This window comes from Kluyveromyces lactis, assembly GCF_000002515.2.
Source record: "Kluyveromyces lactis strain NRRL Y-1140 chromosome D complete sequence".
Taxonomy (NCBI): Eukaryota; Fungi; Ascomycota; class Saccharomycetes; order Saccharomycetales; family Saccharomycetaceae; genus Kluyveromyces; species Kluyveromyces lactis.
The window spans coordinates 976,279-1,003,381 of record NC_006040.1 but is presented as its reverse complement, the minus strand read 5'-3'; the positions used below and the strand labels follow the sequence as shown (position 1 = coordinate 1,003,381).

At 39.6% G+C, this 27,103-nt stretch overlaps 16 protein-coding genes across 16 annotated transcripts; 6 read left to right on the top strand and 10 right to left on the bottom strand.

Annotated features, from left to right (window-relative positions):
- Positions 1-12: 12 nt before the first annotated feature.
- On the bottom strand, positions 13-2,394 carry VPS16 (tethering complex subunit VPS16; the record flags this gene model as incomplete). The annotated part of the gene is made up of 1 exon (XM_453585.1): positions 13-2,394. The coding sequence occupies one exon, from the start codon at positions 2,392-2,394 to the stop codon at positions 13-15; it is 2,382 nt and encodes a 793-aa protein (XP_453585.1).
- Positions 2,395-2,649: 255 nt separating this feature from the next.
- Positions 2,650-2,940, top strand: ELC1 (elongin C; the record flags this gene model as incomplete). Its single annotated transcript, XM_453584.1, has 1 exon — positions 2,650-2,940. One exon carries the CDS (start codon positions 2,650-2,652, stop codon positions 2,938-2,940), a length of 291 nt encoding a protein of 96 aa, XP_453584.1.
- A 53-nt stretch (positions 2,941-2,993) lies between these two features.
- On the bottom strand, positions 2,994-4,184 carry RMD5 (ubiquitin-protein ligase RMD5; the record flags this gene model as incomplete). Its single annotated transcript, XM_453583.1, has 1 exon — positions 2,994-4,184. The coding sequence occupies one exon, from the start codon at positions 4,182-4,184 to the stop codon at positions 2,994-2,996; it is 1,191 nt and encodes a 396-aa protein (XP_453583.1).
- A 234-nt stretch (positions 4,185-4,418) lies between these two features.
- Positions 4,419-4,712, bottom strand: SGF11 (SAGA histone acetyltransferase complex subunit SGF11; the record flags this gene model as incomplete). The annotated part of the gene is made up of 1 exon (XM_453582.1): positions 4,419-4,712. The coding sequence occupies one exon, from the start codon at positions 4,710-4,712 to the stop codon at positions 4,419-4,421; it is 294 nt and encodes a 97-aa protein (XP_453582.1).
- A 349-nt stretch (positions 4,713-5,061) lies between these two features.
- Positions 5,062-6,597, bottom strand: CTA1 (catalase A; the record flags this gene model as incomplete). The annotated part of the gene is made up of 1 exon (XM_453581.1): positions 5,062-6,597. The coding sequence occupies one exon, from the start codon at positions 6,595-6,597 to the stop codon at positions 5,062-5,064; it is 1,536 nt and encodes a 511-aa protein (XP_453581.1).
- A 522-nt stretch (positions 6,598-7,119) lies between these two features.
- Positions 7,120-8,295, bottom strand: KLLA0_D11638g (uncharacterized protein; the record flags this gene model as incomplete). The annotated part of the gene is made up of 1 exon (XM_453580.1): positions 7,120-8,295. One exon carries the CDS (start codon positions 8,293-8,295, stop codon positions 7,120-7,122), a length of 1,176 nt encoding a protein of 391 aa, XP_453580.1.
- Positions 8,296-9,237: 942 nt separating this feature from the next.
- On the bottom strand, positions 9,238-9,897 carry CAM1 (translation elongation factor EF1B gamma; the record flags this gene model as incomplete). The annotated part of the gene is made up of 1 exon (XM_453578.1): positions 9,238-9,897. The coding sequence occupies one exon, from the start codon at positions 9,895-9,897 to the stop codon at positions 9,238-9,240; it is 660 nt and encodes a 219-aa protein (XP_453578.1).
- A 619-nt stretch (positions 9,898-10,516) lies between these two features.
- DIG1 (Dig1p) lies at positions 10,517-11,635 on the top strand (the record flags this gene model as incomplete). The annotated part of the gene is made up of 1 exon (XM_453577.1): positions 10,517-11,635. One exon carries the CDS (start codon positions 10,517-10,519, stop codon positions 11,633-11,635), a length of 1,119 nt encoding a protein of 372 aa, XP_453577.1.
- Positions 11,636-12,282: 647 nt separating this feature from the next.
- On the top strand, positions 12,283-12,684 carry KGD4 (alpha-ketoglutarate dehydrogenase subunit KGD4; the record flags this gene model as incomplete). Its single annotated transcript, XM_453576.1, has 1 exon — positions 12,283-12,684. The coding sequence occupies one exon, from the start codon at positions 12,283-12,285 to the stop codon at positions 12,682-12,684; it is 402 nt and encodes a 133-aa protein (XP_453576.1).
- A 339-nt stretch (positions 12,685-13,023) lies between these two features.
- PDE1 (3',5'-cyclic-nucleotide phosphodiesterase PDE1) lies at positions 13,024-14,130 on the bottom strand (the record flags this gene model as incomplete). The annotated part of the gene is made up of 1 exon (XM_453575.1): positions 13,024-14,130. One exon carries the CDS (start codon positions 14,128-14,130, stop codon positions 13,024-13,026), a length of 1,107 nt encoding a protein of 368 aa, XP_453575.1.
- A 610-nt stretch (positions 14,131-14,740) lies between these two features.
- PRE4 (proteasome core particle subunit beta 7) lies at positions 14,741-15,538 on the bottom strand (the record flags this gene model as incomplete). The annotated part of the gene is made up of 1 exon (XM_453574.1): positions 14,741-15,538. The coding sequence occupies one exon, from the start codon at positions 15,536-15,538 to the stop codon at positions 14,741-14,743; it is 798 nt and encodes a 265-aa protein (XP_453574.1).
- A 425-nt stretch (positions 15,539-15,963) lies between these two features.
- On the bottom strand, positions 15,964-17,727 carry RTG2 (Rtg2p; the record flags this gene model as incomplete). The annotated part of the gene is made up of 1 exon (XM_453573.1): positions 15,964-17,727. The coding sequence occupies one exon, from the start codon at positions 17,725-17,727 to the stop codon at positions 15,964-15,966; it is 1,764 nt and encodes a 587-aa protein (XP_453573.1).
- Positions 17,728-18,078: 351 nt separating this feature from the next.
- HFM1 (DNA helicase) lies at positions 18,079-21,342 on the bottom strand (the record flags this gene model as incomplete). Its single annotated transcript, XM_453572.1, has 1 exon — positions 18,079-21,342. One exon carries the CDS (start codon positions 21,340-21,342, stop codon positions 18,079-18,081), a length of 3,264 nt encoding a protein of 1,087 aa, XP_453572.1.
- Positions 21,343-21,953: 611 nt separating this feature from the next.
- On the top strand, positions 21,954-22,847 carry RMR1 (Rmr1p; the record flags this gene model as incomplete). The annotated part of the gene is made up of 1 exon (XM_453571.1): positions 21,954-22,847. One exon carries the CDS (start codon positions 21,954-21,956, stop codon positions 22,845-22,847), a length of 894 nt encoding a protein of 297 aa, XP_453571.1.
- Positions 22,848-23,032: 185 nt separating this feature from the next.
- On the top strand, positions 23,033-25,060 carry ZIP2 (Zip2p; the record flags this gene model as incomplete). The annotated part of the gene is made up of 1 exon (XM_453570.1): positions 23,033-25,060. The coding sequence occupies one exon, from the start codon at positions 23,033-23,035 to the stop codon at positions 25,058-25,060; it is 2,028 nt and encodes a 675-aa protein (XP_453570.1).
- A 303-nt stretch (positions 25,061-25,363) lies between these two features.
- Positions 25,364-26,974, top strand: RET2 (coatomer subunit delta; the record flags this gene model as incomplete). The annotated part of the gene is made up of 1 exon (XM_453569.1): positions 25,364-26,974. The coding sequence occupies one exon, from the start codon at positions 25,364-25,366 to the stop codon at positions 26,972-26,974; it is 1,611 nt and encodes a 536-aa protein (XP_453569.1).
- Between the last annotated feature and the right edge of the window lie 129 nt (positions 26,975-27,103).

Genomic DNA, 27,103 nt, shown 5'->3' with positions numbered 1-27,103 from the left:
TTTTGTTATAAATTATAAACTGTGTAACTGTTGCATAGCCAAGGACCTTAACTGAGTTTCGTTTTGAGGAATTCTATTCAAAACTTGTTTCAAACCTATTGCATCCCTCTCGTGAGACGCAAGACTGATGGCTTCATGATACGCTTTACAATCAAGGTACATGTCAAGTTTCTCGGCATACGTGAGGGAGGAAAGCATGTTAACATAAATTGCAGCGTCCTTTTTGTTCGCATACTTACTAACTGCTTTGAAAAATGGAAGGTAACCTATCGGTGACTTTTTCTCCTGAGAGAACGAATAAAGTTCCTTCAACTTATGTTCCTTAGCTAAACATGAACACTTTAAAAAGTAAAATTTCCGTTCTGATATCTTAAATTCGTTGATCATTCTCTTAACCTCATTCCTCTGACCAACTTTTATCAAAGTACTTAAGGTCTCATCGCAGGTTTGGTTGTGGAAATTAATTCCGTATTTGTTGCTTAAATCAGTTTGATATAGAAATAGCTTTTTGGCCCTTTCTATGGTTGTTCTATCACGTTTTACATCGGCATTCGTCATGAACTTACCATAAAGATCTGAAACTTGGCTAAGCAAAGAATTGCTTTCTTGACCTTCTTCTTTCCCATGTTTCCATATGAGCCTTGCAAGGCTCAAATAGTCATCAGTTTGTCTGAAATAGTCATATAAGAAAGGAAAATCATTCCTTTGGAAGAACTGGTATACATTATTATCTTTCATGGTAACAATTAGATTTTTAGTGAACTGGGCAGTTGACATAACTCTCTTAGAATACAACAATAGGAATAATACAACCGGTATGTCCATGCTTTTATTTGCTTCATCTGTGGCGATATTTACCTCATCCATTTTCAAGAGTATGTCTACTTTAGGTAAAAGATTTTGGTCATCTAGCGCTAGCTTTCTGGCTAGAGAGTGTCTCCCATCTAAAAAGGCAATATTTGCAACTTTGGAAAGTTGTAGTTGTACATTGAGAGCAAGCGCTCTGTCATGGACAACCTGGTATAATGCCTCGTTGCCAGAGTCTGGTGATGTTAAAATTTTCCCTTTGCTCCACTCATTGAATACTACAGGAATTAATTCTGGGCACTTCAAATGATCGATAATCTGGTAACTTTCGTATATCTTACGAATATTAACCAATTTCAAGACAATGGCCTCGACACCTATCGAAATGAACTGCCGTAGAGTTAAGAAAATCCCCACTGTCTTTAAGAAATTTAGTACTCTTAAATAATTGCAAGTTATCACGAACTGTGAGGCATTGAATTCAGTCGATGACAAGGAATCTTTCCCGAATGAGGCTGCTGATAACAAACGTTTTTGCCATATGGAATTTATCTCATCTCCAGCAGCAGACACACACTCGTCTACAGCTTTCTTCAAATTGATTATTTTGAGATTCTCTATAGCTTTAGGGGAATTCTCATCATTTTGTAATAAATTCAATGAATCTAATAAGATGGCACCAGGCGCGGTAGACCCAATGCTGAAAATATCAGAAGTATAGGTTGCTACTTTCGAGACAAACTCAATATGATCCTCTGTAATAACTTTCAAGCCATCACTCACGGACTGTAAACCCACAATATGACTTGGTAGCCAGAAAGACACGTAGTCCTTCTCGGACCCTATTAATCGTACCTCATCATCACCAAAGTTGCAACAAATTAAATCGTTTGCACACCATGCTATATTCTTTGGTAACTCGTCTAGCTTTACTTCAATCAATGGTTTATTTAGATCATCATCGAATACAATGAGGTTGTTGAGTTTAGCATTCACCAAACATACGAATCCATTTTCCGAGATAGAACCTTTATACCATCCAGTCCAGCCTTCAAACTGCCTCAATTCCTTTGATAATATATTACCTATAATTACAGTTCCAGAGGAGTCCAGTAGTACGATTTGAGATTTGTTGGTAAACCAATGATCTTTTAATAAGAGGGAAAACGCTAAATTAGGGAATAATTGTTCCTGATGATAGATTCTATAGATACGAAAGTCGGTAGTTATGACTATGCCATCTTTATAGTCCCAAATTGAGAGCGGCTGACGCTCTTTGTCCAATATATTGTGCTCCTTGAATTCTTCGGTTATAAGTGAGAGATATACCCTAACTCTATCTTTCATGATAACGACCAATTGATCGTCTTCTATAACACTTTTCAGATGAGCGGAAGGAAGCGCCTCATGATTTAGAGTTAGTTGCAGTTCATCAGTGTAATTGTAAACGAAGGTTTTCTCTGGTTCAGCAACCAAATACACGGACAACCCTGTTGCTGAAGGTTTGCGCCCAATAGATTGTAATGTCTGTGATCTGTAAAACAGTGATTGCAAACGTTCCCAATTCAACGAAGGGTTCAGATCCATGCTTCCTATCTATTCACGAGCTGTTAGCTCCACTTGGCAACTTTCTAATCAACTCAACGGTACTCAGCAGTAGCCTTTTCCTTCTACACTGCAATATTTGCTACTTTAACATCATTTTATTTAAAGGTTACATTTAATAAATAGTATTAATATCAATATTATAATGCAAACCTCTTTGGCAGAACTCACTTCGAAATGAAAACGTTGCAGAATAAAGGAGTAAGTCGAAACTCTTAAGCTACTCTGGCAGAATAAATGGAAGAAATATCGTTGGTCAGTAGTACAGGTGATAGTCGTACTGTGAATAGAGATGTTGCTATGCAATCTCCTACATTGAAAAGAATGTTGGAATCATCGTTTATTGAATCGCAAGGCACTATAAAGCTTGAAGAGTTCGACACTAGAATACTAGATAAGGTTATTGAATACATGGAATACTCGTATAAGTACAAGGATGCTGATGACGACGTTGAAGTTCCTGAGTTCAACGTTTCTCCTGATATTTCGTTAGATTTATTATTAGCTGCTGATTATTTGGGTATATGATGCGATACTAAAGGCTAGATAGAACAAAACACAGGGTTGAAATGTGATAATAGTCATGGCAATTTCATAAAGCTCACTCTCTTTGTTTTCACCTTAGTCGACATCACTGGACAATAAGGACATTTGAAATTACAAGTCCCGTTCTTGCTTAATTTATCCAGACTTTTCTTGGAAAGAACGTGATGACAGGGCAAAGAATAAGGTGGGTTTTCCTTCGTAGTCTCTTCTTTCAATACCGGACATATGAATATAGGGTGATAGTTCGACAAGAAGGGTGGCAGCTTGACGTGAAACGGTAATTCATCAGCAGTGGACCAGTCCACATGAGATACTTTCCTAATGGCTTCATATTTAGTGAACACTTGGAAACCGATAACCCCACTTAGCACGACAAGGAATAACGCTGAATGTAAAGGAAGTTTGTTCTGTAGACAATACTGTTTCGTGAAACACTCCACGCACGTCTCCAAGTATGCATCTACTTTTGAGGCTGGTATTGTATCTCCAATGACAATTTTAGCCAACAATGCGGACACAGGTCTAGCCATCCGTAGTTGAGAACTTTTACTCACTGTCGACGCCAAGTTCGTCTGTATATACAAGTAGCACTCCATAGGTTTATTTTCAGACAACAATGACATCGCGTTTAGGTAATGTAATTGGAAATGAAGTACTTCCAGGTTATTATCCTGACACCATCGGATACAGGTATTCAAGTTGCCTGATCTCATTTCTTTAACAATGTTGGCCATTTCTATATAATCCATTGCAATAGATCTGGGGATCCTATACGTAGAGTGCAAATACTTCAGCATTTCATCTGACGTGGTTCCTACAGCCATATTAGTATAATACCTTGCGATGTGAGAAAAGATCGCCGTATCCAAATAGTACAATTTCTGAGGGTTTATCTTGTTCACATAAACAGAATCCAATTGAAACTCATTCAAGGGCTTGACGCACGCCTTTGAAAACTTCCGGTAAGTGCTGATAGAAGAGTTTAAGGATTTCTTCATGGAAGAATCCCAGTTCTTATGAGATTTCGCTAGTTTCTCCCTAATAACAAGACGTTTCTGTGGACTTGATCCATGCTTCAGCAAATGCGCTTTCAATTTCTTCAACTGGATCTTAAAGTCGTGCACTTCTTCAACACATTTCCCAAGCTGGGTCCTGCGCTCGTCTTTATCAACGTATAATCTGGAATTGACCCATTGTTGATCTAAAGTCTCTAGCAAAGTCGACATAAGTAACTCAGTTTAATTCTCTGAAGGGTACTTGCTAGTTCTAGTGTCTCTAACTTTCCGCTCTTCTGTAGAGTAACACCTGACAACTCTTTACACCGTTATAATGATGGGTTAAAGATCGTTATCACAGGTTTAAGGGTACAGGGTACGATGCTGGACAACTTGATTTGAAATGACACACATTATGGGTTTGGGGGAAGATTTAAGGCTGCACTAAGGCTGGGTAATGAAATCTCACCTTCTACCACGTGATAAGCATCTAACGAGATGAGCAGCGAACCTGTTCCCACTAACTTCCCGTCCACAGACATTACATTCGATGTAAACGGCGGAGTCTGCTTGCTTTGCCTTACCGTGTATATCCAATGTTCCTGACGGGTCAGCGTAATACGGTTTAGCATCCGGGAATTGCAGTTTCAGAAGCTTTCTCTTCACTGTTTGACGCGAGATGATATCTTGGATGATAGAAGTAAGAATGTTCTGATATATGGAATCGGCAACCGAATCTGTGGTCAAAGAAGCAGTCATGGTTACAGCCACCTCTTGATAGTTGCAAATACTGAATAAGTCAAGTCAGTACTGTTGTCTTATGTCTGATCGTAGAACAGAATTGATTGTTTCAATATCAAAGTAAGCTAATTTGACCTTGCTTTTCTATTAAAATTGGATATTGCAGAAAATTGACGATAAGCACAGGGAATACAAGCAGAATACAAGAGACAACAGTCGACATGTTAGCGGCTACAATGCCTGATACCATGCATCTCATTACGGACAGATATTAATAGTATACTTGTAATAAATATGGGGATAAATAAAACGTACATACAAAGCGGAAAGAGATAGAGAGAGAGAAAGAAAGCACAGCTAATTCTCTCTATAACTTTGCATTCAATGCAGCAGCCTTTCTTGGGGATAAGCTCAGAGCTTCCTTTTTGATGTTTTCAGATAGACCACGGTCGACTCTTGCAAACATGGCAAATACACGGTCTTGGATTTCAGGGCATGCACTTGCTACGTGTACTGCGACATTGTGGGCCAATGCCTTTTGTTGACCTGGCTGTTTGCTCAACACTTTGTTATACAAGTCTCTGGCTTGAACGAAATCGATGTCTCCTGGTGAGGTTGCCCAATGTACAGGCATTGCAGGCCCAGACCATACTTCTTGATGTTGTTGAATTGGCTTTGATTGTTGAATGAATTGGTACTTCTTAGAAGTAGACAAATAGTTTGGCTCTTTGCCCAAATTGCCGTTAACGTTCATTGGGCCATCTCTGATAGCTGGGTTGAAAACCTTCGATGCATATGGACAATTAACAGGGATTTGAGAATAGTTAGGGCCTAATCTGTAACGATGGGCATCTGGATAAGAGAACAAACGTGCTTGTAAGACAGGGTCAGCAGAAGCTTCTTGGTATGGGACGGTGTGCGATGGGGAGAATGCAGCCTGTTCCACTTGAGCGAAGTAATTTTCTGGATTTTCATTCAAAACCATCTTACCTACACGACGCAATGGGAACTGCTTATGAGGCCAAACTTTTGTTAGATCGAATACAGAGAATGGCAATTTTTCTGCCTCTTCTTCGGTCATAGTTTGAATGTAAAGGGTCCAAGATGGGTAATTACCCTTGGCGATGTTTTCAAACAAATCCTTTTGACAGTAGTCAGGGTTTTCACCAGCCAACTTAGTCGCCTCCTCGTTGTTCAAGTTCTTAATACCTTGATCTGTCTTCAAATGCACTTGCACGTAGCGCCATTCACCTTGCTTGTTAGACCATTTGTAAGTATGACCCGAGTAACTGTTCATGTTACGATAAGAAGCTGGAGTACCACGATCGGAGAACAAGATCATCACTTGATGAATTGCGACTTGATTCTCCTCTGTCGTCAAAAAGTCCCAAAACATGTCAGCATCCTTCATATTGGTTTCTGGGTTTCTCTTTTGAGTATGAATGAAATGTGGGAACTTAGAAGGATCTCTGATGAAGAAGACTGGCGTGTTGTTGTTGACCCAGTCGACATTCCCTTCTTCACTATAGAACTTGATAGCGAACCCTCTTGGGTCACGTGCCGTATCGGCAGAACCCTTCTCACCACCAACAGTACTAAATCTAACAAGGCATCGCGTTCTCTTCCCCACGGTATCGAACATCGCTGAACCGCACACGTCCGTGATATCATCTGTAATTTCTAAGTACCCAAACGCACCTGATCCATGAGCATGAGGGTTACGTTCTGGAATCCGTTCTCTGTTGAAATGAGCTAACGAATCAAGAAGGTTAAAATCCTGCAACAACAAAGGACCATGCTGTCCTACACGTTGCGTAGCAAATGGTTCATTAATTGGAGCACCTTGAGAGTTTGTGACCACACGGTCTTTCCTAACATCCGCAGTATTAGTAGGATGGCCCATGGTTAGAAAAAAATTTTGCTTATGTGTTGAATGCTATGTTCAGTAATGGTTTTATACTACTGTAAATATAATCAACCGTATCGGTAAAAGTATGTCGACACTATGAATGAAGAAACGGTTACAGAATCAGTCATGATGTTATATATATAGCCCTAATATACTCTGTTCCATTATAAATAAACGAGTTTTTGCCAAATGATCTCCAATCCATACAATGGATCATCTAAATTACCATCTGTGTAATCTCCAATATCAAAAGGAAATGGCCGCTATTTGAGCCTGACTCAGCAAGAGGAATTGAGGATAAGGGATGAACGAATGCTGAGATAACCCGGAAATAACGGCTTGAGGCTTCTGTAAAGGGCAAAAGCGACCGCTTAAGGTTTTAAGGTGGCGGTAGTACGGTGTTTTCTGTGAAGGTTTCCGATGCAGTTTCGGCTTTTATAGTGAGGAGGATTTCTGGTGATAAGCGCGGGGTATTTCTCCGTATTAGGAAATTGCAGCCGATATGGGTCGTGCATATTAGTCACGTGATGAAAATTCAAGCCAGCATTCGTTCATTAAGGGTCTTGTAGTGTAGGTGTCTGCCATTCTCATCATGTCGACGTCCGTTCCTTTGATGGACGTGGCTCTGCCACGTCCACTTGTCCCCATCAACGAATCTGTCTGTTGCTGGTACACCTTGTTGCACCATTCGGGAGAAATATCAGTGGTGTACCTTGAATACAGCTGTGCTATGCAGTATTTCATCTCCATCAATGCAAGGTTCATGCCAAGACACATTCTGTTTCCTTGTCCGAAAGTGAACATGGAATTGTTCATTTTCGTTAACCTTTTCTCGTACTCTTGTTCGGTTTCCCCTGTTGTTTCGTCCCTTAACCATCTTGCCGGATTGAATTGTCTTGGATTGGCACCGAATGGTGTTTCTAGTAGGTGTAACGACCATGGTTGGCATGATACTATGGTCCCCGGTGGAATTTCTACACGGGTTCCGTGTTTATCCCTTAGTGTAGCTTCGAATTTGGGCCCCTCTTGTGGGACGTATCTGGGCTCGCTGCCCGGGATCGCCGAATGGAGTCTACATGCCTCTTGGACAATACTGTGAAGAATCGGCATTTGGTCTAAACGTTGTAAATCCGATGGTACTGTTTTACACTCTTCAAACAGTTTATCTTGCCAGTGTCTGTTACAAGGTCTTGAAAGTTCCCAACATATGTAAGTCAAGGTGATACCAGTAGTCTCGTGGCCCGCTATCACATGATCTGCGATTTCACTTGCTATCTCTCTGAATTGTGTTTGAGAGATTGGTCCCTTTCCGATTTTCTCATCATACATCGTGGATAGTACGTTACCCACAGGTGATACTATCGTGTTATCATTGGTAGATGACCCTATGATTCCCTGCTGTAACGGTTTTAATGCCTCCTGAAATTTATCCCATATCCATTGTTGAGATTTGGCCGATTTCTCACCAATCCCATACCATCTTGCTACAGTGTCCCATAGCATTGGGGCCAGTGTTGTATAAAACCACATGCTACTACTCTCTTGGAACCCTAGGAATAACTCGTTCCGATGAGCTTTCCCCTCACGGGTATGATCCAGATCCGTAATGAAATTCGTACTGTACTGTGGCCCATATTCAAACCCAGATACGACATCCAAGGCAAGAGCCAAAAACAAAGAATACACGTTCATCGGTTTCCCCAATTCTTATCTATCTGAATCCATGCTTTATCAACTTTGGCGCTGATATAAACGCCGCTTTGTATCACATTACTCTTGGAGTATATTTTCGAAATGTTCTTCTTCTTTTGGATATGGGTCTTTGTATCACCGGTACTGAAAATGTTCCTCGTGTTGAAGTTACCAAACTGAGAATAGAACCCCACACCATTGTTTTCGAACTCTTGTAGGGAAATTTCCCATGTAAATCTGTTTCACGTACTTGAAGGAATTGAAGGCTACCTCGTTCGGACCTATCTGTACTAGATCCCCGTACTTCTCATGCAATCTTTGTAAATATTCATTACGTTGTTCCGTACGAGCCTTGTTCAATATGAACCAACTGCTCAACTTCAGATGTTTCGGCCCAGGTAGTGAACTCAATGGACTGAAGACCAATGGGTATATGACGAAGTAATGCAACAAGCCGATTAGGATGACTATTAATGTCACGATCATTGCAGTGGTATTCAATCAGACAGGAAGTTTCAAGCAGAAAGGGCAGACAGTCAGACAGTCCTTGCCGGTTGGTTTCTGTTCCCAAATACCGTTTGTAGACTTCTTCCAAGCTGATCTTGTATTTTCCCTTTTCTCCACTAGTGGTTGCTCCATCTTTATCTCTCTTTATATGGAAAGAAATCTCGATAATATGAGTAATCATCCCGAATATGCAACATGGTGGGAAAATGAACACTGCTATTACAGCGTAAACCCCTTCATGTTTACATTCTGTTACAGTCCCGGAATTTCTATCTCTTATAGGACTGCTTTTCCCGGATAGACCGGCTAGTACCTAATTCGTTCGAGGTAACTTCTCGCTTGACGATCTTTGAAGCTTATCTCATAGACAAAGTGTTACTGATAGAGAAGACATGTATATAAAGAGATGTATAAACTTGAAATTTGTCAATGCGATCATTTGGTTGGTGGGTTTGGCAATGGTTCGTCGCAGAGTGTAATACCCTCCCATAAGAAAGACACGAATGGATCTTCAGTGATATTAGTGAACCATTGCGTCAACTTTGCATGTTCTTCACGCCATTTCTTTCCGTACAAAGTCTCGAAGATCCTAGTGAAAATAATAGCACTCAAATAATCTGCAAGGGACGCACGGTCACCAACGAGGTACTTGTGGTCGTTCAAACGTTGTTCGTACCTTTGGACAAGTCTGTCCAATTCTGCATATGCGTCATCCACTTGTTTCTTATTGTAAGGGCTTCTGCCGTTCAACGGGAATGCACCGCGAGTAAAAGCTAGGCACAAGTCTGTATTGGCAAGAGATAGCCATTGCAACACCTCAGCTTTTTCCTTGTTGCCCTTACCTAGTAGACGCTGGATCTCAGCATTGTTATCGCTCAAGTTGACCAAGTAAACTAAGATTGCAAGCTGTTGCGTTAACTTAAACCCATCAGAACCAACGTAACATGGAACTTTCTTCAATGGGAACAACTTAGACCAGTACTCTACGTTGCTCTCTGGCTCCAAGATCTTAACGTCCAAACTCAAGCTTTTCACAATTGCGCGAGGTAACCAGGTTCTAATACGGAAATTCGCAAACAATGTGCCTTGTGACATTTTCGAATTCTCTATAATGTTGATAGAATTAACTAATTGGATCTTTACCTTAAAACCTCAAAAAAGTAAACACAATCGATGCTTATGAAACTAGTTTGGTTCGATAGCACAGCACTGTAACTACAATTGTCAAGTTTGAGATTCCTAGCAGTAGTGGTAGAACTTTAAGCACACAAATTTTCCTTTTCTCCTTTCTTTATCCGTTTGCATTCGTTCCATAATGTCTTCCCAATGTAGTTTCCTTTTTAGTCCCTTTATATAGAAAATGTGAAACATTTCCGTTAAAGGCTTTGAAAGAACGTGAACGACAGCAACACTGGATGGCAACAGTGTTCTCAGAGTCACGGTAGGTAAGGCAGGTAAAGCAAAGTTGCATATTTACGGATTGCTATCTCTGAGAGGTTTTGTATTCAATTGGACTGTACATATAGCCGTTGAAGATTAAGTGAGGGTCTGATAAATAATAAACATTTCGTGTCTTCTGTGACTTTAGTGGTATATATAAACACACTAACACGAGAGATACACTAGCGGTGGATAGATTTGAGTACTGTGATAAGACAGCTGTGCATCTCAGTGTTTTATCCGGACAGTAGCGCTGAAATAAGTAGTAGAAAACATGCCAATGACAGATCAAATGCCCTCACCACCAAGTATAGAAATTTCTGATTCGCAGTACCAGAAGCTTGGATTGCAGTGTATCTCGCCAGGGATAGCGACTGCTAATTTGGATGACGAACGGTTGCAAACGTTTAACAAATCGAAGTACATTGCGATGCAGCAGAAGAGACAGATCAGGCGTATGAATTTGGATTCTGTAACGATAAATGAGGATGAGCATGAACACGAGCATGAGCAAGAAAACGAGCAAGACGAAGAGCAAGATGACGAGAAAGAACACGAAAAAGAACATGAACAGGATGAAGACCAAGAACAAGAACAAGATGATGAAAACACGAAACTTGCTGAGAAAGCTGGTACCAGCATCAAAAATAATAATAATATTACAGCCTCAGACCTGGAAACTGACAAATCATCCTCAAGTAATTCGATAGATGGTACCACCACTCCTGGTACCGAGACTTCAATCAACACTTCCAAGAGTCAATCCAAATCATTGAAAAGAAATAACATACCAAAACCACTTACGTTAAAATCAAAGCAAAATACACCTAATGGATCATTACCCAATATAAGGTCAGCTCCACCGATGGTAACAAGACATCCAATTCCAAGTTCACATACATTCTCACAAAGAACCAGCAGAGTGTCGAAACCAAGAGTCATTTATAAAGGCCGGTCTTTGACCAGAAACTTAGCGGGCCAAATTCCGATGTTTCAAACTTCGTCACCCATCGTGCCGCGTCCCCTGATGAGACATCAATATGCGCCAATGACAGCTTACCCTACAACCACCGCACCACCTCACACCCAACGTAGTTTCGAACAATTCGTGTCGAACCCTATCAGAGCCACTAATTCAGTGACAAGGGACGTTTTCAAGGATGAAACTACAAGAATTGCTCCATTAAGCGTACAACCTAAATCCACCAAGAGAGAATTCTTTGATGCCATTGAAATCGAAGACCATAGCAACAACGTCGTCATAGAAGGCGATATACAACTGATGATGGAAAATTTCCAATTCCATTTCGATTCAACGGACCCTCAAATGGATAAGAAGCTCTTCCTCAGCATTTGTTCCAAAATATGGGACGATGTAGTAAGCAGGGAATAGGCGCTCCTTTTCCCCACCCTCATATAACATATTTGTAACTTTAAACAACTTGATCGAGTGCATGGCGTCACTAGACCATCCAGATGAATAACGGTTGGGACAGACGTGACACTCTGTCACGTGACACTCGTGGTCACGTGGCTCACGTAATCGGATTTCCGGTCGTCCTCTACGCGTTCCCAATCGGGGCCGATACAATGGCCGGGTAATATATTAATTCCTCGAAGTATCCCAATATGCTTGCCAACCTTTAACGGTCTTGATGTATATATATATATACATACTCTCTATCAGTTTTATTAAGGCTCTCGGTTTATAAGGTTCCTGTAACTGAGTAGATTGCCAATTAACAGATAAAATTGTTGGTTACTTGTGAATCGTTGATTGAACAGTCGAAGTAAGAATAGTAACCAGGTTTTTTTCCCACTTTTGTGTTAAGGTTTCCTCATTTTGTGATACATCCGATTTTGATTCCCGAAGGTATTGCAATTCAAGATCGTTATTTAGACCATTCACTTGCTGTAAGAAGTGATTAATCCACCGTGACGTTCATTGATAGATTAACGAGATCAGTGACCCAGATATTGAAAAAGGCTCGCGGATCTGGTGTTGAAACTTTGAATAAAGAGATTATAAAGCCTGTAAAGATGCGTGCTTCCACTCTTAACTTGGCTAAAGCAGTCAAATATGTTCCTTCAATCAAGTTTGTTGGCGGCCCTCACCCTGTAGTGACCCATTCTGCTGCGGATGCTGGTTTACATCCTTGTACCGTTGACTCACTAAGGCCTGGTGCTCCCGGTTGTTCTACGGTCGAAGAAGTCGCAAAGAAATGGCTTCCATTCAAGGTGGTTCCATACGTGAACTCAAATAAGAGTGCTTCCGGTAAGGGTTCCTCTACTAAAGCTGCTGGTAATTCACCAAAATATGTGTTTAAAAACAGACCTTTGGAAGAAAATGAAGTTGGATCCATATCACAATTACCCCCAAGATTCAAACTGAGACCTATGGACGAACAAGAGATAGAAATCATTAACGGAGGTGGTATATGATAGGATCTCCTTTTTTTCAGCCTCTCATTTTTCCATAATCGTTAAAGAAACATAATACCAATACATTTATTTATCATAGTTGTACGAACTCACTTGGTTCTGCAATATCTACGACTCATTGAACAGCAAACGATCCATTTCGAATACAATTCTTTTTTTTTTAGAAAACACCATTATCTATTATGATTAATACAACAATTCTACTTTTACCTATTAATTATTACATCTATAACCTTTTGGTGCCAAACATCCTTGCCATTCTTTTGTCTATGTGATTGGTCCTGCCCAGGCAATGGGATAAGGATGAATTTTTTTCAAATTATCACGCTAATCTGTATATCAAAGAATCATTGTAAAACCTTGGATCGCCATGGAAAAACTGATATTATATTTGTCTAATCCTTGCTGTTTGCACCTTTTATTTACCTGTTTCAACACAGTGATTTTGGGATCCTCTTCTGAATCGATATCCTTCACATGTGTTAGAATCACATGCAAGCTAAAATTCTCTGGCTTCACATCGTATACCTCTATTAGCCTTTTCAATTCCCATATAATATGCTGAGGACACAAGTGCCCGTATAATTTGCTTGTATCCACTTCGTCTGTGTTAGAACACTCAAGTACGATGGCCTTCAAGTTATTAATGGGTACATTCTCTGCTAGATATGTCCATATGTTGAGTAAAGAGTCTGTCTTGGAGACAAGATCTGATTCAGTGTCACCACAAATCAGAACATGTCCATCAGTTTGGTGCTCATGGAATAGAAACGCTGTGCTCAGTACAGGTTCTTTGGTATCTATTGTTTGACCATGATTCAACGTAAACGGTATGCAATCAATGCCCTGTATTGAATAGGTATTCCTGCGAATCGAAGGTTCTAGTGCTTCTAATCTGATCGTGTTGTCTGTGGTGAAATCGGGCCAAATCTTATCATTGAATATATGTTCTTTTATCGCTTGTATGGTATGTTCTGTGCCATAAACGTTCTTATAGGATCCCAGTTTGGTGTAAATTAATGGGGCATTGAGTATTAGACCCATCATATGATCGAGGTGCGGATGTGTGATATAATATTCCCTAACTTCGGAGAATATTTCACAAGCGGTCCTCATAATGCTGCTGTGGGCCTCTGCGCTTTTCTTCAGGAACACTTCACTTGGTGTACCAAACCCAATGGTACACCGTACCCCTTGTGCAAGAAATCGTGAAACGTCTTCGGCACTAGATTTGTATAGACTCTTGACTAAGAACGTGTTACCGTATTCCTGTGCGTAGATCATATCTGCGATCTCAGCTAGTCCGGACCCCGCATCAATGCAAATATATCCTGATTCACTCGATCCTGCGCGTTTCATCAAGAAACTCTGTGTATGATTGTTTAGGGGGCCCCCACAGCTTCCTAAGATAGTTAGTTCAAATGAGCATCCAGGATACGTAGACATCTTTTCACTTTCGAAACCAGAATGGAAATATATCGCAAGATATCGGTAAAAATCTGTTTCCTGGCGTATAGATGCCTACCCTACAAGCCAGTTGTATTTGAGAGTATGGAATATAGGTATACTGGGCTAGCGCTATAAGTCCTCTAGTCTTTCCTTTGTCGATGATTCATTAATCAATTAGGTTACTACTTGTTTATATAGAATTAAACTTGTTTTCTAAAAGAATTGGAACTGTAAAAGAATAAAGAAAGGTAACTCCAACGATAACCTTCATATATACAGGTCCCTTCACTCGAAATATCTTAGTGACATAATGACTGAGCTGGCTGTCCAGTAGTTGACAGCATTGACGCCGTTTTGATCAGTTTCTTTCTTGGTGTATTATGTGTGAATATGTGCCCTAATTCAGAATTTACGCATAGTATACATTTATAGAGAAAACACAGAAGAGGTGAGGTCTTCCCGTTATTGACAAAGAAAGTATATATTACCAGAGCAGGATCACCATGTGTTGCTCTTCCTTTGTTGGCATGAGATTGTGTATTTTGGTGCAAGTATTATCTGCGTGGATAAGTGAAAGCATGAAGACAAGACGAAGTAAATCCGAAACCTATACCTTTTGGGTACCATATCCTCTGATGTCTTTGGCGAATTCCCAAGACATATTCTCTACTTGTAGGTCCTTTTCGATATTGAGCCCCAGTTCATTGTCGATTATAGCCAATGAAAACTTACGTGAACTACGGGCATCACGGTAGTATAATATTTTCATTGCCTCTAGGATAGCTTTCTTAGCAACATCTAGATTCACTTTTTCCACGTCCTTTTCGGTGTCTACTAGCTTTCTTAAAAGGGGCAATGCCAAGTGGGCACCGAACCCTGTAGCCAACGTTGGCGAAGAGTATGTGACACCTAATAGGTTAACGTATCTTAAAAATGGCTTTCCATCTTCTGTGCCCCCTACAATTATCGCATTCCATAAAGGATCTAACTTGGATCTACGTTGGTACATCACAGATGATAGATATTCAAAAACGAAGCTTGGTTTCAATTGCTCCTCATTATCCGCATATGCGCTATCGTAATTGTTTTCAATTTCCATCTCGTCTAATAGATGTTGAATGTATTGCATATCGGAAATGTCACCGGATACACCAACAACCGTGTTGGGACCCACTTTGATCAATCTCTCCTCGTTTGTGAAACGTAATAACGAACCGTAAGCACCTAGATTATCAGCTGCAACAATAACACCGTTATTATACTTAATACTGATGACAGAAGTACCGGTAATAATAGGGTTCTGAGTATTCATCTTTGGATTATTTGACGCTTGGGCAATGGCATGATTGTACGCGCCATAGTGTTCGTCAGATGGCCTTCCCCAGGCAAATGGATCGTGATTCATGTTGGAAAGTGTTTCAATGGATTGGATTCGCAGAAAATACCCTTGGTGACTCTTTAGTGTTGATTGTAACCTGTCGTGAAGTGAACTCCTTATGTATTAATTATGAATTGCATGTCTCTCTTATATTCGATAGTGGCAAAATCGTTCTAATAAGGTAAAATGTTAAAGGGCGGGTAACGCTATATTTTTCCAGCTAAAACAGAGTGATCAACAGAGGATACGACCATCGGATAGTAGTACACAGCAGCGCACTACACTACCTATATGGCGCTTTCACGAATATTTATATCACATTTTAGGGTCTGAGGCTTGTTACAAACAGGGTAAATTAGATATTAAATCTTCAACAGGAAGGGAGGCTGAGGGAAGTAAAATAAAGAGCATTCTATATAAAGCCTATACATACTGAGATCGCAATTGAGTGTTCAATAGAATTCTACATTGATCTTAACCTTGTCGCTGGAACCACGGGATAATTTCCTTATTTTCTTTTGCAACGTGATGATTCTTTGCCTCACAGAAGCAATAGTCTTTAGATCGTTTCTGTTAATCTTGACAACAACTTCGAATATCCTCTTGTTCGGGTTCCCTGTTGGAGTTGGCTTGCCGTTTCCTGAAAGGTTCTCATCTATAGATAGCATCTGTAAATCAATAGCCGATTCATCTTTCTCCGAAGTGCTGAAATGGAAGACACCATCTCCAATGTTACCACCAGGGTGAACACCACAAATGACATACATGATAGTGCCAATGTATTTTGTCCACCATATTGTCCTTTCACGTTCTAGTTTGTCACCATCTCTTAGTGCAATGTCTTCCAATAGCTTTTTGTACACTTCTTCAGGTTCTGGTATGTCTCCACCCCATCTATTGCACAATGCTATTCCCACCAAAGCTCTTGATCTGTGAGATAGCCCATGACACCCAGCAATGATACCAGATGTACCTACACGTAGTGCTGCGGTCGGTTGTAGTTCCTTTGGATATGAAGCGTGTACGAAAGCGAGGTTACAAAGAGCAGGAGCTATTCTTTCGTATACTATCTTTGGAATCTCTTTAGTAGGTATAGCAGTCCTTAATAGTTCCAAATATTTGTGAACAAGCAAAGGAGCATAGGGTCTGGTTGCAATGACAAGTGGATCCTGTGCTCTAATCTCCCTTGGAAGAATCGAGTATAAAGTACCTTCTCTGACACCACCTTCACTGAAATGAACGTTTTTGATCTTGGGCAATGACTCGGAAGCTGCTGCCATGAGTAGGCCTACAGCTGGTAATTGTTTGGCTCTTCTATCAGAGACTTTAAAGATCTTACTTGCCGATTCACCTGGAACTCTCTCCTTCAAAAACAAGTAGTCACACATGTTTGAGAACTCGCTAAAACTGCATGAAAATCCATTTATAATTGTTTGAATAGGATATTCTTTGATCTGCGATAATAGAAGATGACCCATCCCTCGCAAGCCACCACCGCATGTATATAAATCGAACCCGCCGTTTAACTGTGCTTCATCGTACATCTCCTTGGGGATGCCAATCTTTGTGACTGCAGACTTGTAAGCATCCACAATTTCCTGAAGTAAGACGTGCTTGCTTTCGAATTTCATTCTTCTTGTCAGAGCACCGGCCCCAAATGGTAATGAAACCGGGGTAGATGATTGAGTAATTTCCCCATTAACACATTTGATCCAAGATAGTTGAGTACTACCACCTCCTAAGTCTATGTATAACCCAGATACAGTATTGAACGACGATATGACACCGTAAGCACCAATCCTGCCTTCTTCTTCTTTGGTCAAAATTTCCACATCCCAACCTGTTGAGTCATAAATAGCATCTATAAACTCTTGAGAATTCAATGCTTCCCTAGTAGCTTCTGTAGCTACTACTCTGACTCCTGTTTCTGGAACACCAAAGTCTTCACAAATTAATTTAAATCTCTTCATAGCAGAACAAACTTCGTGGATAACCGCAGTAGGAATAGGGGCCTTGATAAGCGAATTCGCAGCATATTGCACTTCATACAAAGAAATACCTACTCTATCTTTGAAAACGCATGGCATTATCCTAGCATGATGTGATGCTTTAGATGAAATACTGAACCTTATCCCATTGGAACCTATGTCCACAACACCACATAGATTGCGTGAAACAACTTCAGTTTCATTGTCGCTATCAGATATCATTGACATACCTCAAATATGCTATAAATACTCAATGAAGCCTGTTAGCCCCTCCCTTCACTTGTTACTCAGCTAGAAACCTAGATAATTCTTCTATACCTTCTTAAGTCGTCCCATGGTGGTTATTGTCTAGCTTGTCTAGGATTGCGAACTTCAATATTTTAAAGAAAACAGAAAATAGTCATCAAAAACGATGCACGTGATTTTGTGAGGTGTGGTAAGGTTTATCTTTCTTGGTCAAATCGAGTATGACGACTGCTGCTGCTGCACTAACTCATCTACAAATAGGTTGTCGGTATTTTGATTAAAGAAATGCCAATCTGCTGGAAAATTATTATAATAGCTAAAGATTCCACCGACTTAGCCCAATTCAATGTCGGATCCTAAGAAGTTTAGCAAATCTGCATCTTGAGTGTCAGACAACGATGTATCGAAAGGGCTACTCTGTTTAGGGGAACTTGAGGGTATTATATATGTGATCTTTTGTGTCTGCTGCGCTGAAGACACCTTGGGAAGGGAATTTATTGGATTTTCCAGAACCGGCTCTGGCTCCATTTGCTGACATTCGTCAAGGTTAGGGAGCATACTCTTGGAGGAAGATAATCCTTTCTGCAAATCGTTTCTTGCATCCTTAGATGATGATGGTTCTTCTTGCTGCACACTCTCAGTATGCTTTATCATGCTCTGTTTCGATGCCTTACGCCTGGTGTTTCTAGGAATTCCTTCCCGGCAACAAAGATGGCGGCAAGTTGACTTGTCCTTGCAAGTATGGTGACATTTCATGTTTCCATTATCCAATAGAGATCTGTCGCAGTCTTCTTGTCGTTCATTGTTAGCATTTGAATTATTTTTCTCCGCTAACAAATTTAATAGCTCTTCATCATCATCTGTTTCATTGTTTATAGTTTCCCTGGCGTCACTGTAATTTATTGAAGTTTGGAAAGAGCCAGTTTGGTTTGAATCAATCTGTTCAAGTACATTCGAATATTTTGGCATATCGTCATAGCACCCATTACTCAAATAGTACCTGATTTCACGATTTGATCCGCCTATTTGCTCACATGAATAGACAAACTCGATAAAATTCGTGTTTCTGTCTACCTGGATGGTTATTCTGAAGGCTTTGGGTGTCTTTAACTTACTCAAGAACGTTCGCCGAAAATCTATTAATATGCCTGTATCAGTCTTCAACATGATCAGCATACAAAGTTGTTGACCATGCCAAGATGCAGATTTAAAATTGGCTTGTACTTCTACTTTAAATGAAACATGGATTGCGTTTTGAGTTACCGTCTTTTCTTCTACACTGTATTCGAGCGATAATAAAGGAATCATTTGTAAGTCACTTTTGATTTTATATCCGTTGCCTGGTCGCAAACTGAGATAATATTCGATCTGTTGTTCTGTGAGTTTTTCCATATCTGCAAATGTACATACTCCGTGACTCACTAATTTCCGTAGTGATACCAAACCAATGGTGTTTAGTTGTCTTAAGATCATCGGAGTATCCTCCCAACCTTTACCGGCGACACTACGCAAAAGAAATAAAGTACTTTTCAATGAATCTCCATCATATTTCTCAATAAAGCAATCAATCATACATTTGAGTACTCGAGGAGCATGTCTGAAAACAAGCATCTTATCCTGAACTAATGTTTGGTGATGTTTTTGTGCATCTTTGTAAGAAGGATACTCTAAACCGCTTAATTCGTACTGGATTAATAACGAAATTTTCTGTTCTTTAGAAGTTATTGACATTAGCTGTTTCTTCTTATCTGTAAATGGGTACCGCAAAAGAGGATTTGCATTGATTTCTCGATACAATTTCTTCTCATTATGCTTCAAACGAATACTATCAAATTCGCTAGCATTGGCCAATATTTTAAGTACCTCAAGCGACTTTAGTGATGTGTTTGATCTTATGATGTTTTTGACCGTATCTCCAAGGATATAGTGCCTAGTCATTGCCTGTCCATATCCAGAAGCACACAAATTTCCGTTGTTGTCAAGGATTATTTTATAAGAAAGAAGATCCTTTAGTGTTCGTTCACAAAAATGAGTTAACTGGCATTCAGCGTCCGAAGTCAGTATACTGCTTCTAATAACACTATAATGAGCTGGATTCTTAAGATATCGTCTATAAAAGAAAGTGTTTTTCAACCAATTCATCGCAGATTTTATCGATGTAATAGAATTTAGTGCAATTTCAGCAACAATGTTTTCGGCTAGATTCAAATGCAAACAACTCTCTAAGGTGGAGGTTCCCTTCAAAAGATTCTCGTATTTTTCTTGGGATCCTTCGTCCGTTAAGATCAATGCGGTCCCTTCTGTTTCAAACTGTGGTCTTCCTGCTCTTCCGATCATCTGTAAAATGTCTAGAGTTGAATATTCTTGGGAACCGTTGATGGACCACATCCTTGTACCTTTAATAATAACCAAATAAGCTGGTAAATTGACTCCGACAGCCAAAGTTGAAGTCGAACACAACACTTTTATGTCACCGTTGGTGAATTTGTCTTCAATCACGCTCCTATCCGTCATTGACAATCCGGCATGGTGGAAAGCAATTCCCTTCTGTGCAATCTCGCTTAATTGTTTGTCCTGTAGTTTAATATTTGAACGTTTACTACTGGTGTTATTCATTTCGTGGTCATGTAGGGCGATGTGTCTTGCTGTTACAATGGTCGATTGTCTGGTGGGGCAAAAAATTAGAACAGGTTTTCCTTTGCTGTGCTTGTTAATGAGTTCGACCAATCTTGTATTAAACAAAGCGTCCATTTGGAATTCATTATTGAATTTATTGTAGAATGAATAAACGTGATGTCTTAACACCACCTGTCGGTAACTGTCATCAAAGGCTAGTACTTTTGCTGGAACGCCAGTAGGTCCTCCAGTTTTCAACCAGTCAGCAATATCATGTATATTAGGAATGGTTGCACTTACAGCAACTATTCTCAAATTTTGACACATTGAATTCATTCTAGTAAGAATAACTTCCAATGTACTTCCACGATGCTCCTGCAAAATATGAATCTCATCTACCAACACAAGGCTCAATATGGCAAAGAACTGAGGATAATCTGTCCATTTCCTTGTTATAACATCCCATTTCTCAGGTGTACATATGATGATGTTTGCGGCTTTTACTTTTTCCAATTCTGTGAAGGAAGTATCACTTGTCAACATTCCAACTGATAACATGATAAACTTCGATTTCCACTGTTGATACTTCTCGTTGCATAACGATTTAGTAGGTGCAATATAAAGCACCTTTACCGAAGAAGGTCTATCGAGCCTGTTCATTGCGTTTAAAATGGCTAATTCAAATAAGACTGTCTTTCCGGATCCTGTTGGGGAGGTGACGATGCAGTTTTCATTGGATCGGTAGATGTTTTCGAACGATTCAGTCTGCATTCTATTAAAATTTTCGAAAGGGAATATACACTGAGCAGAGTCCGGTAGCACTGAAACAGGTAACAAACGGATTTCATTAACAGGGTCCTTTTGTAATGTTGCGATTTTGGGTTTTTTCCTTAATGGACGAGTCAAAGAATTCGAGAAATTAAGCTGGAATGTGGTATCATTTGAAGTGTTGGAGCTACTAATTTCATACTCTTTCGACATGTTATAAGGGCCATCAGTACTTAACTCATCCCCACTATCATCGTCGATGATGCTGTTGTATGATATACCTACTTTAAAGTTTGGGCGGCTAGTTGGCTTGTTTGTTCCATTGTCTTTATGGACGTTATTCGATTGTAAATAGTGTTAGAATTTAGGTACTAAATCCATGACGTTTAAATCAGGTCCAATGCACATTTTTATACATCTCTTTGAACTCGAGGGTTATTCTGGAGAAAGGGTATCCGTTTTTATCATGAGCGTATTTCACTTACAGATTCGGTTTGAAGAATCGGAGGTTTGCTGTGTTCTTTTACCGCTTTTGAAAATTGTATCATTTGAACTCGAATATTCCTTCATCGAATGGTACATATGGGATGTAATGGTATATGCTATGATACTATGAACAGTTCCTAAGCTATGTTGAAGATGGTTTTTGCTTTGAACTGATTCAGGTTGAGTGTTTGTTTACTTTGTTGATAATTTGAAAACATAAAGGGAGAAAACAAAGGAATTATGATTGATGATGATTACAGCCGTGGAATAGACGGAATAAGGGTAAAAGAAGTTGTAAAGAGCTACGGTGTCGCCTCGTACGTGCAAGATTTGTGAGTATGAGCTTGGAGGATCAAGAGGTACCTCGGCTGGAAGAGCTTTCCTCCGTATCAGTTGCGGAACATGTTCCCGAAGCAAACGAAGCTGGTTCTTCTGTTGAAAATGACGAAAACGATGGTATTGAAACTATTAATAGGGACGAACAATCAAGCAGTGGTTCTATGAGCGTTCACAGCGATAGTATAGTCAGTGATTATGAGGACGAGCAGATGATTGATTCTGATGAGGACTTACGGAACCAGTTGAAAGGGTTAGGTGAAAGCGTAAAGGAATCCCTTCCTTCAGCAGATATCCCCGATACGACATTGGAATATGCAGGAGAAGTCTATCCCATGTTTTCTAAAGATAATGATAATGGTACAGATAATAATGAGCAGCAAAGCGTTGTTATTGAGGACAGATCACTGATTCATATGGAGCTTAATTATTTAATTGCTGCAATCAGATTGTTTTTACAGAACAAACACGGGGCATTGTCACTAGCATCCAAGGAAATACTACTTCACTTTCCCAACCTTGACTTGCTGTGTAACGAGGATAATCTCTACATCAAAAAGATGACTATGGACGACATTATTTCCATTTTTAAAGTGCTACGCACGAATTCTTTAAGAAACGGTGAAGAGAACGTTCCTTCTACACTTCGAATTGTAGCAAGTTTGCAACCAAGGTTCGTGTCTAGATACAACGATTTGGTCGAAGTAATGGACAATAATGGGAGCTTTGCAGTGGTGCATGGCTTTTCCAATGATGAGAGTCATCCAGTGTTTGTGGATGAAGGAAATCAAGATGGCTCCAATTTTACTGGCGGCCGCAGTTCTGAAGTTATTGTGATGGACTCTGATGAGGCTAGTCTGAAGGATTCGGATTCGGATATTGAAATAATAAACTAAAGCTCTCGTGTAAATGTTAAATCCTATTTCTAAACATTATCTACTGATATATAAACTTGTAATATTAAAGAACGTTTTCAGAACTGTCAAAACTTACAAGGTTCTCAACCCTGCAACTTGAGCGCGGAAAGCATTTCATCTGTTTCAGACTCTCGAAAGTTAAACAGTTATACTGCACTCCTAATATGGTTTCAGCTATGTGGGACACTTCAGCGTTAAAGTTGAGAAACATATTCGAAGAAGAGTTCGGCGGTTATTTAGAGAAGAGACTAAGAGAAAGCATACAATTGAATAGGCCGACAAAGAGGTACTTGAAATTGGCTACTCGGAGTGATATTGATTTAAAGTTTCACAAAGTCGGCAAGAAGGAATCAAATGGATCATCTTTGGTGAAATATATCATTGAATTCGATACCACTGCAATTTTAGTCAAAGGATACATCCGGCCCTGGAATAATCCGGAATGGAAATGCAAGGCACCATATAACAGCAATCAGAATGTAGATACAAGATCACTATACAAAGAAAAGATTATAGTTAGAGATAATGTGAAAGATTTGTTCAGTGCTGCCTTAACAAAGTTGGACCTTTCTGTTAGGTTGAATAAATTCGATCAAAATGTACATGCTAAATATCGGTTAAATGAGGACTTTTTACAACCGCTAGGGAGAACACTTAGACACTCTTGTGAATTTCCAGTAATGCATAGCAGGTTGGTACAACGAGAATCGGAACTTTATGAAGAGTTTTTATCTTATGATCTTCCGAAGCGCCAGATGACAACAATGGACATACAGTTTAAAACAGTAAAGGTACAATCTTTTCAGCAGTACAAAATCCAGTACATCCAAACTTTAACGAGGGAAAAAACGAGTCAAGAATACACTTCGTCGGCCAGATTACCGCATTGGCAGTCGAATCAAATTCAGAATAGCAGTATCAAGTTTTTAAAGCTTTGTTGTGAAGATGAGGATTTTCATCCACTGGAGTTATACAAGCTTGAGAACCCCAAAGCTGATCAGTTCCAGAGGAAAGCAGTTTACAGGAGTAAGCCTATTAAGCCAAAATGGAGGATAAGTGACGAAATTATCAAAAGACTAAATTGGAATCCATTCAAAGAGTTAAACTTGCCAAAAAACTCGGAACTACTTGAATCATTAAGAGATGTACAAGTTAGATGTACGTCCTATGCGCTTGTCTTCAAAAGAATTCCAAGTTCCAAAATTGATTTGATGGTATCCAAAATTCCCGTTAGCTTCAGGAGTGTAAATGCTATCAGTTATGATCAGTTCGATCCAAAATCTAAAGAGAATGTCCAAGAGTCTAGTCAGTGTATTGATTCTCTTGCAAATGAGGAAACTACTGACGTCGATGAAGTGACAAACAAAAGGATAATGACAAGTGGGAAACGCTCTTTCATAAACGCAGATTTAGTAAGCATAATAGCAGCCAAACGGTCCAAATTGAAGAGACTCTCCATATCTAATGGTGATGTTAACCCAGTTGCTACTCTGAACGAGACAGTTGAGCAATCTACAATGTCCAATGTCACTTTCCAATTAAGCGATAAAAGTTTCCATAATGCTGAAGAGAAAGTAATCATTTTTAATGCAGAGTATATTGCCAAAAACTACAAGTTGATCAATTTCTTACATCAGAACAACTTTTGTGTGCTTGAGATGGATTTGGGGGATCATTCGGATATCTTGTTAGACGCATCTACCTGTCTCATTCTTCGAAATATTACTTCAGTGTATCAGAAACAGGTCGACAGCTTCCCGTTACTCCGAGCAATACAAGAATTGAAGTGTAAATATAAAAGAGTGGTAATCTTCTTATCGTACTCAGAACGATCGTTAGCGTTAGATTCCAACTTAGCTTACAAGACCCAACTTTTATTAAACTGTCTCGGTGGGACAACAACTCATCTAGTTGAGGAAACACAACTCAAATTAACAGCAACGTGGATTTCATTATATTGTGGTACCAATACGCCCAATGAACAGCAAATTTATCGCATGAGCCTTAGCAAAGAGGTCTTACAACATTTCGACATCAATCCAATCGCAATTGAAAGTATTCTGTCACTCACCTCATTAGAAGAATTCTTATCAATAAGTTATGGAAAAAGAGCCCTACTATATGGCAAATTTCTCACAGAATACCAACTAGCTCATATTGATGATTTTGTGACAATGAGTTGGTCAGAGTAAATTCATTCTCATACGTCGGCTCGAATGAACCTTACCCATCCAAGCTAAACTCACGATCTATTTCAACCAGTCATATTGAACGAACTCTTCTAGTATTGGTTTCCTGATTTTGATGAACCTTTTTTTTCCCTTCGAAAATGGAACTGAACCAAAACATATCAAAATAGAAAACTTGAAAATAGTTAAAAATGTACGAACCTGGCAAAGCTGTATCATTCCGAAAGCATAATAGTCTCGTTAAAGTTTTGATTCAGGCACCAGGAAACCTGTGACGTGATACATTGAGAACAGGGCTTGATAATCATGGTTGTACTAGCGGTTTCTATCACTACTCGTAAGGGTAAGCCTTTATTGTCTAGACAATTCAGAGATATCACGAAAGATCGTGTTATGGAATTGTTGTCGAATTTCCAGACTTTAGTTGCCAATTCCTCAAAGCAGCACACTTTTGTTGAAGATGAACATGTCAGATATGTTTACAAGCCATTTGATGATTACTATATTATTTTGATTACGAATCTTCATTCCAATATAATCCAGGATATGGACACGTTGAACATTTTTGTGCAAACGGTTGATTCTACTCTGAAGGGTCTAAGTGAGGAAGATGTTTTCGATAGTGCGTTCGATATCTTGAACTCATTCGATGAAATCATTACTATGGGCTACAAGGAGAATCTATCTTTAACTCAGATTAAGACCTTCTTAGCAATGGAATCTCATGAGGAAAGAATACAGGAAATTATTGAACGTAATAAGGAATTCGAAGCAGCGGAAGAAAGAAAGCGTAGGGCAAAAGAGATTTCGAGAAAGGAACAAGCAAGAAAATTGGGTATTCCGGACACTCAGGAATTCACCGGTATCCATGGTGGTGTTATGAACAAGGCGTATGACAGTTACTACAGCCATGCTTCATCCGCGGCTCAACAGTCACACATGCACACGCAATCTAATCAAGGTATTCAACAACAGAATTTAGCACCACAGCAACAACAGCAACAGCAGTATGCAAACCGTGAGCCTTTGGGTGGTAAAGGTTTGCAAGTCAATGGGCCAAGAAGAGGCGTTGAAAGACCGATCAAGAACGTGGAAAGACAATCATTATCAGTTCAAACAGCAACTCTGCCTGAAGAAGAAAAGCCTATCAACAATGGTATTTTAATTAGCGTAAAAGAAACTATTAACGCTGAAATTTCCCGTGATGGTGCTATCATGGGCTCAGAGTTAAAGGGTGTGTTAGAATTACGTGTTAATAACCCTGATCTTGCACATGCCAAACTATGTCTCGGTACAGACGTCAATGTCAAGGACAAAACGTATCAATTCAAAACCCATCCAAATGTGGACAAGGCTGGTTTCTTAACTAACAAAACGATCGGGCTAAGAGATCCTAACAAACCATTCCCATCCAATGATCAAAGTTTGGGTGTGCTAAGATGGCGTAAGGTTAAGGGTGCTGATGAACATGATTTGATCCCATTAGAAATTTCAACATGGTTGTCTCCATCTTCAGAAACGGATAATGCCATTGATGTTACTTTTGAATATGAAGTCAACAGTGATTACGAAGGAACTATCGATGAATTACGCTTCTTGATTCCTGTCTTCACCGATACTGTATTCATCAAAGATGATCTAAACGAGGCTAATGCAATCGTAGAGGCCATTGACGAGTCCCAAGGTATTATCATTAAGGTGGACCCAATTGAATCCGGTCAGTCAAGCGTATTCAGTGTTACTGTCCAAGCTGCTTATGAAGATGCGTTATTCCCTATCGAAGTTGCTTTAAAGAACAGCAATGCCAAACCATTGTCTAACCTAAATATTGCTTCTGTTGTATCTGCCGCAGATGACACTGAACTACCATTCGACACCGTATCTACCTTGAAGAGTGAACAATATGTCGTAGTGTAATTGCACTTTGCAGTATTAAACAGCAGCATGTGTCTCTAGCAGAAAATACTGCTACTATATAAGTAATCCTATACATGTTTGTGTATTTTTAAGAAGTAATGTACAGTGAACTCCACCAAAAGTAATAAA